The sequence below is a fragment of the Chrysochloris asiatica genome, unplaced genomic scaffold, assembly GCF_000296735.1.
Source record: "Chrysochloris asiatica unplaced genomic scaffold, ChrAsi1.0 scaffold00167, whole genome shotgun sequence".
In the NCBI taxonomy this organism is placed as follows: Eukaryota; Metazoa; Chordata; class Mammalia; order Afrosoricida; family Chrysochloridae; genus Chrysochloris; species Chrysochloris asiatica.
The window spans coordinates 7145098-7161102 of NW_006408685.1; the positions used below are offsets into that span (position 1 = coordinate 7145098).

Genomic DNA, 16005 nt, shown 5'->3' on the forward strand with positions numbered 1-16005 from the left:
TTAGAGGCCAAGATGGCTAAACTTCGTCTCTCATACTTTGGACATATTGTCAGGAGGGACAAGTCACTGGAGAAGGATATCATGCTTGGCAAGATGGAGGGTCGGAGAAAACGAAGAAGCCCCCCAGTGAGATGGATTGGCCAGGTGGCAGCATTGATGGACTCAAGTGTGGCAGCGGTAGTGAGTTGGCCCAGTATCGGACATTGTTTTGTTCTGCTGTACATGGGTTCGCTATGAGTCGGTTCCGACTTGATGGCACCTGACAACGACAACAACATATGTCGTATAGCTAGCACTCGTCTGTCAGTTTGTCATACTGTGGTAGCTTGACTGTTGCTGTGATTCTGGAAGCTATGTTGTTGTTGTTGCTAGGTGCCATCAAATTGGTACCAACTCATTGAGACCGTATGCACAGCAGAATGGAATACTGCCTGGTCCTGGGCCAACTATACAATTATTGCTACACATGAGCCCATCACTTCTATCACTGTGCCATTCCATCTCGTTGGAGGTATTCCTCTTTTTTTCTGACCCTCCATGTTACCAAGCATCATATCCTTCTCCAGTGACTTGTCCCTCCTGATAATATGTCCAAAGTATGCGAGGGGAAATTTGGCCATCCCGGTTTGCAAGGTGCACTCTGGCTGTACTTCTGCCAAAACAAATTACATTGTTCTTTTGGCAGTCCATAGTACTTTGAATATTCTCTTCTAACACCATAGCTCAAATACATCAATTCTTCTACCTTCCTTGTTCATTGTCCAGCTTTCACATGCATATGAGGTAATTGAAAATACCATGGCTTGGGTCAGGTGCACCTTAGTCCTCAAACTGACATCTTTGCTCTTCAACTCTTTAAAAAGGTCTTGTGCAGCAGATTTGCCTAATGCAATACATCTTTTGATTTCTTGACTATTGCTTCCATGAGTGTTGATGGTTGATCCAAGCAGAATAAAGTCTTTAACAATTTCAATCTTTTCTCCATGCATATGGATGTTGTTTATTGGTTTAGTGGTGAGGATATTTGTTTTCTTTACATAGAGATATAATCCATACCAAAGGCTGTGATCTTTGTGATCTTCTTTAGTAAGAATTTTAAGTCCTCTTTGGTTTCAGAAAGCAAGGTTGTATCATCTGCATATTGCAGTTTGTTAATGAATCTTCCCCCAATCCTGAGTTCACGTTTTTGTTAATATAATCTAGCTTCTCAGATTGTTTGCTCAGCATACAGATTAAATTAAGTACGATGAAAGGATGTAACGCTGGTGCACACCTTTCCTAATTTTAAACCATTCAGTGTTCCCATGTTCTGTTCGAACAACTGCCAAGAAGGCAATGGGGAGACATATATAAGATTCTAAAAGTTAAGTGTTCCGTTAAGTGTTCCGGAATACTCACCCTTCACAATGTTGTCCATAGCTTGTCATGATCCACACTATAAAAAGCTGTGGCATAGTCAATAAAGCATAAGTAAACATCTTTCTGGTATTCTCTGTTTTCAGCCAAGATCCATCTGGTGTCAGCAATGATAATCCCTCATTCCATGTCCTCTACTGAAACCAGCTTGAACCTCTGGAAGCTCTCTGTTAATGTATGTTTGCAGACATTTTTGTATTGCCTTTAGTAAAAATTGACACTCATGGAATATCAATGATATCTTCCAATGATATTTCCCATAATTTTCCAAGGGTCACCTCTCTTTGGAATGGGCAAAAATATGTATCTTTTCCAGTCAAGTTTGCCAGGTAGTTGTCTTCCAAATTTCATGGCATAGATGAGTGAGTGAATTTGCTGAAAGATTTCAGTTTGTATTCCATCAATTCCTGGTACCCTTTTCTTTGCCAGTGCCTTCAATGCATCTTGGTCTTCTTCCTTTAGTATCATTGGCTCTTGATAGTATGCTACCTTTTGAAACGGTTGAACATCAACCGTTTATTTTTGATACAGTGATTGTGTATTCCTTCCATCTTCTTTTGATGCTTTCTACATCATTCAATAATTATCCCAGAGAATCCTTCAATACCACAAATCAAGGTTTTAATTTTTTCTTCAGTTCCTCAGCTTGAGAAATGTTGTGCATGTTCATCCCTTTTGGCATCCCAACTCCAGGTCTTTGCCCATTTCATTCTAATATTTGGATTTGTCTTCTCAAGCTGACCTTTGAAATTTTCTGGTCAGCTCTTATACCTCCTCATTTCATCCATTTACTTTATCAGCTCTGCTGAAGAGCCAGTTTCAGTGTCTCTTCTGATATCCATTTGGTCTTTTCTTTCTTTCTTTTCTTCTTAGTGAATTTTTGCTTTCTTTCTGTATGATGTTCTTGATGTCATCCCAAAACTTTAATGGTCTTTGGTCTTTTAGTGTGTAATGTATAATATCTGTTCTTCATATGGTGTCTAATTTCAGGTGGGATATAGTCAAGGTCATAATTTGCCTCTCATATACTTGTTTTCATTTTCTTCAGCTTCAGTCGCAATTTGCATATGGAAAATTCATGGTCTGTTCCAAAGTCTACCCTGGCCTTGTTTTGGCTGATGATATGAAGCTTTTCCACCATCTCTTTCCACGGATGCAGTCAATTTAATTTCTGTGTATTCCATCTGCTGAGGTCCATGTGTATACAGTTTTCTTTTATATTCTTTAAAAAAGGTATTTGCAATGAACAAACCATTGGTCTTTCAAATTTTTATAATGTGATCTCCGGCATCATTTGTATCACCAAAGCCATATTTTCTAATCACTGATCTGCCCTCTTTTTTTCCAGCCTTTGCATTATGATCACCAGTAATAATCAATACATCTTGATTGCATGTTTGATCAATTTCAGACTGTAGAAGTTGGTAGACTTCTTCAATTTAATCATCACTGGCTTTAGTGGTTGGTGCATACATTTGGATAATAGTGCTTTTAAGTATTCTTCCTTGTAGGTGTATGAATATTATCCTATCACAGACAACATTGACTTATCTTAGTATGTTATTTTTGATGATGACTATGATGCCATTCCTCTTCAATTTATCATTCCCATCATAATAAATCATGTGATTGTCAGATTCAAATGGCCAATACCAGTCCATTTCAGGTCACTCATGCTTAGGATATCAATGTTTATGCATTCCATTTCATTTTTGACAATTTCCAATTTTCTTAGATTCATTCTTCATGCATACCTTGTTCTGATTATTAATGGATGTTTACAGCTGTTTCTCTTCATTTTGAGTTGTGCACTAAGAGCAAATAAAGGTCCATAGGGCTGTACTCCACTTGCATCATCATGATCTACTACTTTGAGGAGGCAACTCTTCCAGGCAGCTCTTCCCCAGTCGCATTTTGAGTACCTTCCAACCTGAGGTCCTCATCTTCTGACACTATATCTGAAAGTGTTACACTGCTATTCATAAGATTTTTAGTGACTAAATATTCGGATGTAGTTTGTGTCTTCTTCTTCCTAGTGGGTTTTTGTCTGGAAGCTTATCTGAAATTTGTCCACCGTGGGTGACCCTTTTGGTATTCAAATACCTGTTATATAGCTTCCAGAATCACAGCCATCACAGTATGCAGCACACAAGGCACCATGGTATGACAAACTGACAGACGAGCTAGAAGCTCATTTACCCATGTTGGATAGGTTTCAGCTGAGCTTCCAGCCTAAGACAGACTAGGAAGAAGGAGATATGGACTGCTTTGGAATGTTTGGCAGCAGTGCATTTTCAGATATAGTGCCAGAAGTTAAAAACATGAATAGCACTAGAATATTGTAAGCAGTGGCAGCAGCAATAGGCTCAAGTACAATAAAAAGAGTGAGGATGGCTCAGCACCTGGAAGTGTTCCATTGTATTGTGCATAGAGTTGCTGTGGGTTGGAACCATTTCAACAGTGTCTAACAACAACAACAGCATTTCTTATAGATTATAAGGAGAATATTATACTTACTGCAATAAAGAAGCTTACTTTTAGTATAGGGAAGAGAAGTAGCTATATGAATGAGATAGATACCATTTTTGAGAGGTACCAAACAAAAAAAAACTAAACCTACTGCATTTTAATTGATTCTGACTCATAGGCACCCTATAGGACAAAATAGTGTTTCCAAGACTAAATGTTTATAGGAGCAGACTGCCATAATTTTCTTCTGCAGAATGTGTGGTGTGTTTGAACCAGTTGGGTTAGCTTCCAGGCCACTGTGTCATCAGAGCTCCTTTGAAACACGCAGTGTTCTATTTCTCTATTTGTATTTTTTGATGAGTTACAAGCTACATCTTCAAAAGCTAATAAGATTGTATGTTTAGCATTGTTTCACAGAACTGTGTAAGAAGTTTTTAGACAATTCATTCTTCAATACAGAATTCATTCAGTACAGAATTCATTCTTCAGTACATTAACAGTCTTTTTGTTGTTGTTCTTTTTTAGTACAAGAGTTTCACTAGGAAAGCAAATGGAATATAAACATTTTAGAACTGTGATTGTAAATAGTAACATTTTAAACTATGTTCTTTTTTAGGTCTATGATGATGGTAGATATGTTTATCTTGTTATGGATTTGATGAAAGGAGGAGAGCTACTTGATCGTATTCTCAAACAAAAGTGTTTCTCAGAACGAGAGGCTAGTGATGTACTGTATGTAATAACTAAAACAGTTGACTATCTTCATTGCCAAGGAGTAAGTTGTAGTTATATTCTTCCCTTCAATTCTGGGATGGATATCTTTTTTAAATTATATATAGATAACACAATCAAATATGTATTGCTTTTTCTATCAATATAATGAAGGTTAAAAAGGATTTGGGGAATTGAATAATTATTTATCAATTCTCTTCTATATGCCTATTTGCCATGTTTTAATAAGACATTAGCTTTTAAATTGGTTTGAATCACTTAAATATACCTAACCTTGAATTCGAACTTATTAAACCTAATCAAACTTAAAAGTAAAATGTAGAAGAATTTTCCAAGGACATACTATGAATACGATTCAAGCTGCACGTTATCATTTACAGGTTTGTACTATATATTTTGGCCCATGGCTACCCCCTTGAAAAATATAGGATGAAATTCAAATTCTAAACATATAAAATGTTAATAGTGTCTGTGAGTGAGAGGGTAGGTTTGTTGTTTTTGCTCCCTGTCTTGTCATAAGACAACAAATGACTTGAATTTAAAAAAAAATAATTTTATTATAAATAGCTTTAAAAGGAAAAAAGTAGCAAACAACTTAAAAACTTTTATTAGTTCAGATAATCTACATATACCCACATAAGTATAAAAAATAGAAAAAACAAGCAAATCTACTGCCATCAAGTCCAACTTATACCGATCAACAGGAAAGAGTACAATTGCTCCTTTGAGTTCCCAAGACTATAAATCTTTCTTTCACAGTGTGACTGGTGAATTTGAACCTCCAGCCTTGTGGCTAGCAGCCCAGCGCTTACCCTACTACAACACCGGGGTTTCTTCACTTAACTATAATCAATTCAAAATTGATAATTCATAATTGGCACAGTAAAAGTTCTACAAGAATCCCTCTTGTACTTAAAAATTACTCAGTTATGTGTATGGTTTAATAGAGTACATTTTCAATCTTTTGAAACTTAAAATTGTTATATAATAAAGGGATCTTCTTATTTAATTCCAAATTCCTTGACTATCTTTAGCAACTCTCAAACAAATGACAACCAGAAATTTTTAGAAGAGATTAATAGGCATCTTTTTTTAGTTGATTATTTTAAAAACTTCCAGGTTCTTAGATCAATTAAATGAATTAATGGCATATATTTATTCTACATGTTAGCCATGAAAAGGTGCTATGAATTCAGAGTTAAGACTGTTTCTTCATTGTAGTAAACTGATTAAAAGTAGTACTACATAAAATGTTGTTGTTGTCAGGTGCCATCGAGTCAGAACCGACTCATAACGACCCCATGGCACAGCAGAATGAAACAATGTCCGATCCAATGTCCGATCCTGGGCCAACCTCACTACCACACTTAAGTCCATCCATCTCATTGGGGGGTCTTCCTCTTTTTCTCCGACCGTCCATCTTACCAAGCATGATATCCTTCTCCAGTGACTGTTCCTTCCTGACAATATGTCCGGAGTATGAGAGACGAAGTTTAGCCATCTTGGTCTCGAAGGAGCACTCTGGCTGCACTTCTTCCAAAACAGATCTATTATTGGTTCTTTTGGCAGCCCATGGCACTTTTAGTATTCTCCTGTAGAAGACAGTAATAGGAAAATTATCACATAGATAATTTTAGAAATTTTTCACAGTTCTAATATTTATATTTAGTCTTTTTTTCAGTTTTTATATTTTTCTGCTACAATTCTCAATTTTTCTACTTGTGTTTTCATGTGTTGAAAATATTCTCTTTTGCTTCTTTTAAGATCCTTATAATAGCCACATTAAAATCCTTGACTTTTAGTTCATTCAAGTGTTTCATCTCAGAGTTGGACTTTTTTTGTTTTTTTTTCTTGAAACTGTGTTTTGTTCTTTGTGTTATCAGATAATTTTGGATTCTATTCTGTACATTATAAATATTAAGTTGTGGGAGATTTTTATTATTTTCTTTTTCCTCCAACGCATATTTTTGTTTTAGTGGGTAATTTTCTTGACTGAGATTAAACTGAAAACTCTTTCTTGTGCTGGAACTCTGGTCTGTGTCCATTTCATATTTCTTTATATGAACTGCCTTGAACCTCTTACACATTCTTGGTCCAGTGATCCATTCTGGCTTGTTTCTAATCCTCCAGGCCAAAGACTGAGTTTTTTGTACATGTACTCACTACTATGTGTACCATAGAGACTATATTAAGCCCTATGCTAAAAGTACCAAATATGAAAACCCACTCCTATATCTGTCTATCTTCCCTCTTCCAATCGAACATGCTTTCACCACCAGAAACTTTCTGCTTCTGTTCCCTCAAAATACCTTCAATTAGTTACTTTTTGTATTTTGCCCAGATTATCTAGTTATGTGCTATTGGGGGCATTGTGGTAGATAGTCTAGGTAGAACACAGAGATGTGAATTTTAACATTGTCAGTGTTTTAAAAAATTGGTGACTTGAGTAGAAACTGAGCATATGTCTAATAGAAATAAGTTTCTGTGTATACTTCAGGCTATTAAGGTTGAACAAAGTGTCATTCTCAAATTTTTTAAGTGGGAAAATGCCTTTCCCTAGAAATATGTTAACTTAAAATGTTTGGTTTTGCAGATATTAAGTTGGCTATAGAAGCATAATATTTGTTTGCTTTTTTTTTTTTTTCCTTTATGTTCAAGGTTGTTCATCGTGATCTTAAACCTAGTAATATATTATACATGGATGAATCAGCCAATGCAGATTCCATAAGGATCTGTGATTTTGGGTTTGCAAAACAACTTCGAGGAGAAAATGGACTACTCTTAACTCCATGCTACACTGCAAACTTTGTAGCACCTGAGGTAGTCTTTAAAACTTGAGTATTTGCCTTTCATACTTCTGTTTTGTGTTAATGTATATGATATAATACATCTGTTAGGGTAGACAGGTAAAAGGTGAGTTATCATAGCCTTAACTACAAAAAATTATATCAGTGAATCCTGATAACCCCTAATGCAAATACTCGATAAGTAACTAACGTCTATCACCTACTTGATTGTGATAACCAGACTTTTCTATTCTCTGTGGTTATGTATTATTCTCAGAATTATATAATCATAGAACTAAGAGGGAAACTAGTGCAAGTTTAACATATTAAATATAATAAATGAGGAAAGTGAGGTTCAGAGTACTTTACTTACTGAAGAACAGTCATTAAGTTAGCAAAGCTGGGTTAGATTTTCAGATATTCCAGTTTTCCAGAGCCTGAGATAATTTTATTAGGTTAGCATTACATATTACATATAAGGGCAGGTCCTGCCCTACAAGCAAAACATATATAGTATCTGTATGGACTACTTATTGTCATTGGTGGTAGTGGTGGTTATGTGTCACTGAGTCAGTTCCAACCCATAGCAAACTTGTATATGGTTTATGAGGCTATGAATCTTAATGGTAGCAGTAAGCCTCATCTTTTGCCCATGGAGCAATTTGTAAATTCGAGCTACTGACCTTCAGGTTAGCAGCACAATTTGTAACCCACTTTGCTACCAGGATTCCCATTGAATGTCTTTGTTGTTGTTGTTAAGTCAGTTCCAATTTATAGTGACCCTGTATGAGATTTTTGAGGAATTAACCCAGTTGTGGTTCAAACCAACTTTGCAGTCCAGCGCATTAACCCGTAGCGTTGGTGGTGGTTACATGCTGTGGAATCAGTTCCGACTCATAGCGACCCTGTACAGGGTTTCTGAGGCTGTAATCTTTATGGGAGCAGAAAGCCTCATCTTTCTCCCGTGGAACAGCTGATAGTTTCTAACTGCTGACCCTGAGGTTACAGCCCTATTCGTAACCACTGCCAGGATCTTATAATTCTCAGATTTGCTTTTTTTTTAAAAAGAAGAAAGGCAAGAAACAACTTCATAGTTTATTTTGGGGGGTGGGGAAGCCAGGGGAGGCAGTTTACTAAGAAGTGAATCTTTTCTTGGTAAATAATATTTATGAGCAGATCTTGGTGGGAAGATGTCAGGAAAAGTGAGAATGAGCAGGTTCAGGAGTGCAGATTTCAAATTTGGTAATCTGTAACTGATAATTTGGAGTCTTGGTATGGATAAGGCATTGGCCTACAAAGGTGATTTGAACCACAAGGTTGGTGATTCAAACCCATCAGCTGCTTCTTTGGAACCCTATGCAGGGTCACTATGAATTGGAACCAACTTGATGGTACTTTACAACAAATGATAATTCAGACAGTGGGGATGGGAACTTGGCAGTAGCAAATACCTCAGAATGGAAATAGAATTAGTGACAAGTAAACCAGGGATGACATTGGAAGTTTTGTTTTTAAGTCAAGAACTTATATGTTACAGCTAAAGCTGACATAAATCATTTATATTTTCAACACAAACCAAAATATCTGAAAATCTTCATGTTTGAAAAATTGAATTTTCTGAGTCAAGGAAGAAAAAGAAAAAAATTATTGGGATGTACTCCTATCTTGCACATATGTTCTGACTTTATTTTTATAGCAAATACTAACAATTTCAAGATAGTATTAGACATGAGAGATAATAAAAACCATTAGATTTAAATATTGATGAACTTGTATTTGAAAGTAATTATTAGAAAAATAACGGTTTCATTATCATATGATAATAAAATAACTTTGGTCGTGAAAACGTTTTTACTTTAAAAAATACTAAATCTTACGTATAACACCTTATTTATAGACTTTTTATAAGAGATTGGCCCATAAGGAGCTTTGCATATAACCATGTGATACAATTTAATCTGTATTTTAATGAAATTCTGAGAATGAGCATACAAATGAGTCTTTATCATATTATAAGCTATAGAAACTACATATATACATATATAAGGAGCTCTGGTAGCGTAGTGGTTATGAATCGGGCTGCTAACCTCAAGGTTGGCAGTTCAAAACTACCAGTGGTTCAGCAGGAGAGAGATGAGGCATTCTGCTCCCATAAAGGTTTACAGCCTCGGAAACCCTGTGCAGGATCACTATGAGTCAGAACCAACTCCACGATACTTAACAACAATATATATGTATATATATGTATGTATATGTATGTATGTGTGTGTATATATATATATATATATATATATATATAATGTGTGTGTGTGTAGACACATTTCAAAATATGGCACCAGCTGCTATTCCTCCCAAAATCCTCTTACTTCAGCTGGGTTCGACAATTCATTACAATAGCCATACAGGACTCCTGGATACTGGTTATGGAGTTCATTAGGGAAATTAACAGGTTACAATACAGCATCAGAAAATGCTCCAGGCACAGTTACAATCAGCTGCTCATAAATGCCCACAGGACACACCATTCCACCATAAGCCTCAGCCTGATGATGCTGTAGCTAATGGGTTAGCAAACCTAGCTCTAAGCAAATTTCTTAACCAAAGTCATTTAGCTTTACTTGTTCCCTGGGTTGAGAAGCCCACTGCTCTGTCTTATGGTCTGGTTCTTGGTTCTGCTGATGCTTCTCCTCTGTCACTTCTCCACTGTCACAGCTTCCTGTGCCTGAGTCAAGGAGATTCAGTGTCTTGGGACTTTGGGGTCCAAAGGACATGCTTCACTCTTGGCTCTCCTACTTCCGAGTTGGCTCATTTTAAACCCATACTAGAGCTGCAAGTTTTTACAATTACAGTGAACTATGCTGACATCCACAGCTGAATCATGTCATCCTATCAGTATATTCTCCTACCTTCTCTTACCCAGACCCAGCAGGGCAAAAACATTGTTTGTGGGAGTTACAGACTGTAGTTAGAAGAGACATTAGATAATTCACTACACCACATATACACTCTAACAAAGGGTTTGTTCTACCACATCCAAGATGTAAGATACATAACTTTAATATCAAAATATTAACCTTTCTAGGCCATTTTAATGATTTTAATGGGAAAGAATATTTGACATTAAGGTTCTTCAGTTAAATATAGGAAGTATGGTGTTGTTATGTGTCATCAAATCGGCTCCAACTAAAGGATTTCTGAGAAGTGGCTGCTGAGTTTTGTGGCATAGTGATTACTTAATAGTTATCTTTGTAACTCCCACAAAATGACTCTTTTCCTGCTGGGTTTTGGTAAGAGAAGGTGGAAGAAGATACTGATTGGATGATAGATTCAACTGTTGATATTAACAGAATTAATTGTATTTCTGAAAACTTGAAACTCTAGCACAGGTGTAAAATGAGCCATCTCAGAAGCAGTAGGAGACTCTCCTTACCATAAAACAAGAGCCAAGAGTGGAGTATGTCCTTTGGATGCCAAGATCCTTGTGCACTGACCCTACTAAACCAAGGAACAGAAAGCTGTGGAACCAGAGGAGTGTCAGAGGAGCAGCAACAGCAGAACCAAGAACCAGAGCACAAGACAGAGTAGTGGATTTCCCACCCCATAGATCAAGTAAAGATGAATGACTAGGCAGTAGGATTGCTTACATAGTGGGGTGTGTCCTGGCACTTAACTTGGGGTCTAGGATTGCTGACGCACATAGCTAGAACTGAGTGCTTTTAGACTGACGCTTATGATGGAGTGGTGTGCTCTGTGAGTAGCTATCAGCATCCCTAAAACATTGCGTTGGCAGAGAGAGGCCTATCTGTGAACATAGTTGTAGAACGGCTTTCCTGAAGAACTGTGCCCTGAATATTTCTGAAGGTGAATTGTAACTTGTTAACTTCCCTAATAAACCCCATAACTGTGAGCATTGTCTGTTGAGTGCTGTTTGGTCATTGCAATGGCTTATTGAACCCAGTTGAGTAGAAAGTGTTGTGGGAAGAGTAATTGGTGCCATTGTTTTACAAGTTTGACCTGCCAACCTTGTGGTTAGTTTTTGTTGTTAAGTGCCATCGAGTAAATTGCAACCCATAGCGACCCTGTATAGGGTTTCCAAGGAGCAGACAGTAAGTTTGAACCGCCGACCTTCCAGTTCAAACGACTTTGCAGTCTGGCGCATTAACCCATAGCACCACACCAGGACTTGTGGTTAGTAATCCTGTGCTTATCTTACAGCAACACACCAGGATTCTATAGGGTGTATAGTCAGCACAAACATTCTAAGCAAATTATAAAGTAGAATCAATAGCAGAGTATATAATATGGAACCTTCTCACTATTTACTGCATTGAATGGACCTGAACCCCTTAGAGAGCTTTGAAAATTCTCCCTGAAAAAGGTTAAAGGTGAATGTGTCTTAAATGAGCACCTCAAAAAAACAGAAATGTAAGTGGAAAATATACAGTGTCTTTCTTTAGATTAAGGGTTAGGTGTTGTTAAGTGCCATCGAGTCAATTTTGACTCGTAGCAGCCCTCTATAGGGTTTCTGAGGAGCAACTGGTATGTTTGAACCACCGACCTTGTGTTTCACATTCCTGTGCTTATCCTACAGCACCACACTAGGAGTCTGATGGTTAGGTAAATGATTGTAAATCCACGGAGTACAGCCCATTGGTGTTTTTCATCCTAACAGCTTTCCATTACAGTAAGATACTCTCACCATTGTGATAATGAAAATTTTCAGCTGGCTATGTGGAGACCATTTTTCTATAGCTAGTGTCTGCACTGGCTAGCCCAAATTGGCTAGTATTTGTATTTTTAAAAAGCTTGAGTAATTTTTATTATTCAGTGCTAATGACCCTCTTATTAATCAGTGAGAATTTGTAAATTGTTATAAATGAAATACAGGATACTTTGTGAGATTGTGTTTCTAAAATTTCAACCCTTTTAAAAAATTAGTACTGAAGTATGAAAAAAAGGTATTCTCTTTTAAACTACAATGAGAAAGATTCAAGTAATAATGTGATTATGTACATGCATTAAGGAGCCCTGGTAGACTAATGATTTGGGCTGCCAACCATAAGGTCAGCAATTCAAAACAACCGGCCACTTTGTTAAAGAAAGATGAGGCTCTTTCTCCCATAAAGATTTACAGACTTGGAAAGCCAGTTATAGGGTCACTATGTGTCAGAACAAACTCCATGGCACACAAACACCACCATCACAATACATTCATTATTTCATCACAATGCACAAAGAGTTCTTGTTTGATGACAATTAAACTAATTACTACAGTTTGGGCTTCTTTCAAGAAAGTGAGGCAGCACAAGAGGCACTCACTCATCTCTGCCAAGAAATTTGGAAGACAGCTTTCTGGCTGATTGATTGGAAGAGATCCATATTTGTGCCCATTCCAAAGAGAAGTGGCCCAACAGAATGCAGAAATCATCAGACAATCTCTTTGATATCTCAAGCGAGTAAAGTTTTGCTAAAGGTAATACAGAAATGGCTACAATCATACATTGACAGAGAACTTCCAGAGGTTCAAGCTGGATTCAGAAGAGGCCGTGGAATGAGAGATATCATTGCTGATGTCCGGTGGATCTTGGCTGAAAGCAGAGAATATCAGAAAGATGTTTACCTATGCTTTATTGACTATGCAAAGGCTTTCGATTGTGTGGATCATGACAAGCTATGGACAACATTGAGAAGTATGAGTATTCCAGAACACTTAGTTGTTCTTCTGAGAAATCTATACCTGGACCAAGAAGCAGTTGTTCGAACAGAGCATGGGAACACTGAATGTTTTAAAATTGGGAAAGGTGTGCGACAAGTTTGTGTTCTTTCACCATACGTATTCAACCTGTATGCTGAGCAAATAATATGAGAAGCTGGGTTCTATGAAGAAAAATGTGGCATCAGGATTGGAGAAAGACTCATTAACAACCTGCGATATGCAAATGATACAACCTTGCTTGCTGGAAGTGAAGAGGACTTGAAACATTTACTGATGAAGATCAAAGAGCACAGCCTTCGGTATGGGTTGCATTTCAATGTTAGGAAAACAAAAATCCTCACCACTGGACCAATAAACAACATTCTTATCAATGGAGAAAAGATTGAAGTTGTCAAGGACTTCATTCTTCTTGGATCAACTATCAACACTCGTGGAAGCAGCAGTCAAGAGATCAGACGACGTATTGCATTAGGCAAATCTGCACAGAAACTTTTTAAAGTGTTGAAGAGCAGATATGTCAGCTTGAGGACTAAAGTGCGCCTGACCCAAGCCATGGTATTTTCAATAACCTCCTATGGATGCGAAAGCTGGACAGTGAATAAGGAAGATCGTAGAAGAATTGATGCCTTTGAGTTGTGATGTTGGAGGAGAATACTAAAAGTGCCATGGACTGCCAAAAGAACCAATAGATCTGTTTTGGAAGAGTGCAGCCAGAGTGCTTCTTGGAGGCCAGGATGTCTAAGCTTCGTATCTCATACTTTGGACATATTGTCAGGAGGAAACAGTCGCTGGAGAAGGGTGTCATGCTGGGTAAGATGGAGAGTCAGAGAAAAACAGATGGATCGGCTAAGTGGCATCTTAGATGGTGTGAAGTGTGGCAGCAGTAGTGAGGTTGGCCAAGGATCGGACATTGTTTCATTCTGCTGTGCATGGGGTCGCTATGAGTTGGTTCTGACTCTATGGCACCTGACAACAACAACAGTTTGGGCTTAACAGTATGGAGAGAATATCTACTCACTTTTTCTCAGACACATCAGTTGTGATTTTAGTGAAAGTTTACTCAGCGTATTAGGTTCTCATTTGACAATTTCCACACAAATCGACTAGTGGCATTAGATTTTCCACATTGTGTCAACATTTTTTAAAATTCTGTTCTGGTTGTTCCATTTCCAGTACTCTAGTTTCCCTGCATCTTTATCTTCTCATCTTTGCTTTGAATTGATTGTTGACTTTTTTGATTCATACTAATTTATTTTTAATTGAGCACGAATCTAATGGTAATATCCTTTATTTTGTGCTTCACTCTACTTTTCTGTTCAAAGATGATCTCGGAATAGTTTTGGTTCTAGGTTTAAAGAGTCTTTTATTGTCTCTTAGGAAGTACAGTTAGCTTAGACGTTTTTGAGAATTTGAGGGTTTTTTCCTTCATTTTTCTCCTATTTTAGCCACTGGTCATATTGGTCAAGAGTGGTGACAGGGCACTATCTAGTTCTTCTGGTCTCAGGGTAGTTGAGATCATAACTTCTGTAAGCGATGAGCTTTGGAAAGTTTTTTCTTCTCTTTGATTTTTTTTTTTTAACCTTCTTACTCTTTTGTTCTTGATGAGTAAAGACCAATATCTGTAACTTATATGGATACTCACAAACTTTTAAGACCCTTGTTATTGTTGTTATGTGCCGTGGAGTCGGTTCTGACTCATAGCAACCCTGTACTGGTTTTCCGAGCCTGTGAATCTTTACAGGAGCAGAACGCCTCATCGTTCTCCTGCGGAACAGCTGGTAGTTTCGAACTGCTGACCCTGAGGTTAGCAGCCCGATTCGTAACCACTACACTACCAGAGCTCCTTTTAAGACCCTAGATGCTACTATATTAGGAAGTGTACCATAAATGTTATGAGCTGTATTTTGATGATTGACTTGTCCCATGAGATTCTGATCTTTAGCGTTTAAACCTAGATACCAATCTCAGAAGGCATTTGGTCATGTCAGAGGAGCATCTGTAGTTGTATCTTTAATGAATATATGAAAGGGCATCAAAAAGTTCTTGAAAATTTCTATTATCTTTTCATTCCAGTTTTCCATGAACTCTTTAAAACATACTAATATGTGCCTCCCACACATATCTATTTGAACAAACATGTAAATACTTCTGTCAGTTCTCACATATGGATACATCTATATCTACCTGTATACATGTAGACCTATACCTATCCACATGTGATCATAGACATGTTTTTGGGGGGACTTTGTCGAAGTTGTTGCCCTCATACATGTCAAATTCCTTAGTACAGGCACCCTTATCTGATGAGCACTTCTCAGTGTCATCATTTGCTTTGATCATGCTATGCTCCCTACATTCATGTTTGAACCAGTTTTTCCAACACCAACATTAACAAGTATTTGAGATCTAGAACATGCTTCTCCTTGTATCCCCTCTTGCTTCTGGCAACTAACAATGAACACTGATCTCTGTATATATGTCTATTCTTGTCTTCTTATGAATCAGGAATCTTATGCCTCAGAGTCGGAATGCTGAAAAGTAAGATATTAATATTTCTAGATTTTTAGAATATTATTGTACATAGTTATTGTGCCATTTTACAGTCCCACCATCAATGGATTAGTGTTGTGGTATATCTACATCTCACTAACATTTGTTAACATTTTTTTTTCTTTTAATAAGTGCCACTTTAACTGGGTGAGATGGCATCTTAATTATAGTTTGGATTTGCATTACACTTATTCAACCTGTATGCTGAGCAAATAGTACGAGAAGCTGGGTTCTATGAAGTAAAACATCGCATCAGGATTGGAGGAAGACTCATTAACAACCTGTGATATAGAGATGATACAACCTTGCTGGCTGAAAATGAAGAGGACTTAAAAC

At 37.2% G+C, this 16005-nt stretch overlaps 1 protein-coding gene across 1 annotated transcript in view; it reads left to right on the top strand.

Moving 5' to 3' along the window:
• Nucleotides 1–16005, top strand: part of RPS6KA6 (ribosomal protein S6 kinase, 90kDa, polypeptide 6) — a 411979-nt gene that overhangs the window by 276734 nt on the left and 119240 nt on the right. Inside the window, exons 17-18 of the mRNA XM_006871313.1 lie at nt 4502–4660; nt 7276–7437. Of these exons, the coding sequence (XP_006871375.1) occupies nt 4502–4660; nt 7276–7437 (321 nt within the window). The remainder of the gene's footprint in view (nt 1–4501; nt 4661–7275; nt 7438–16005) is intronic.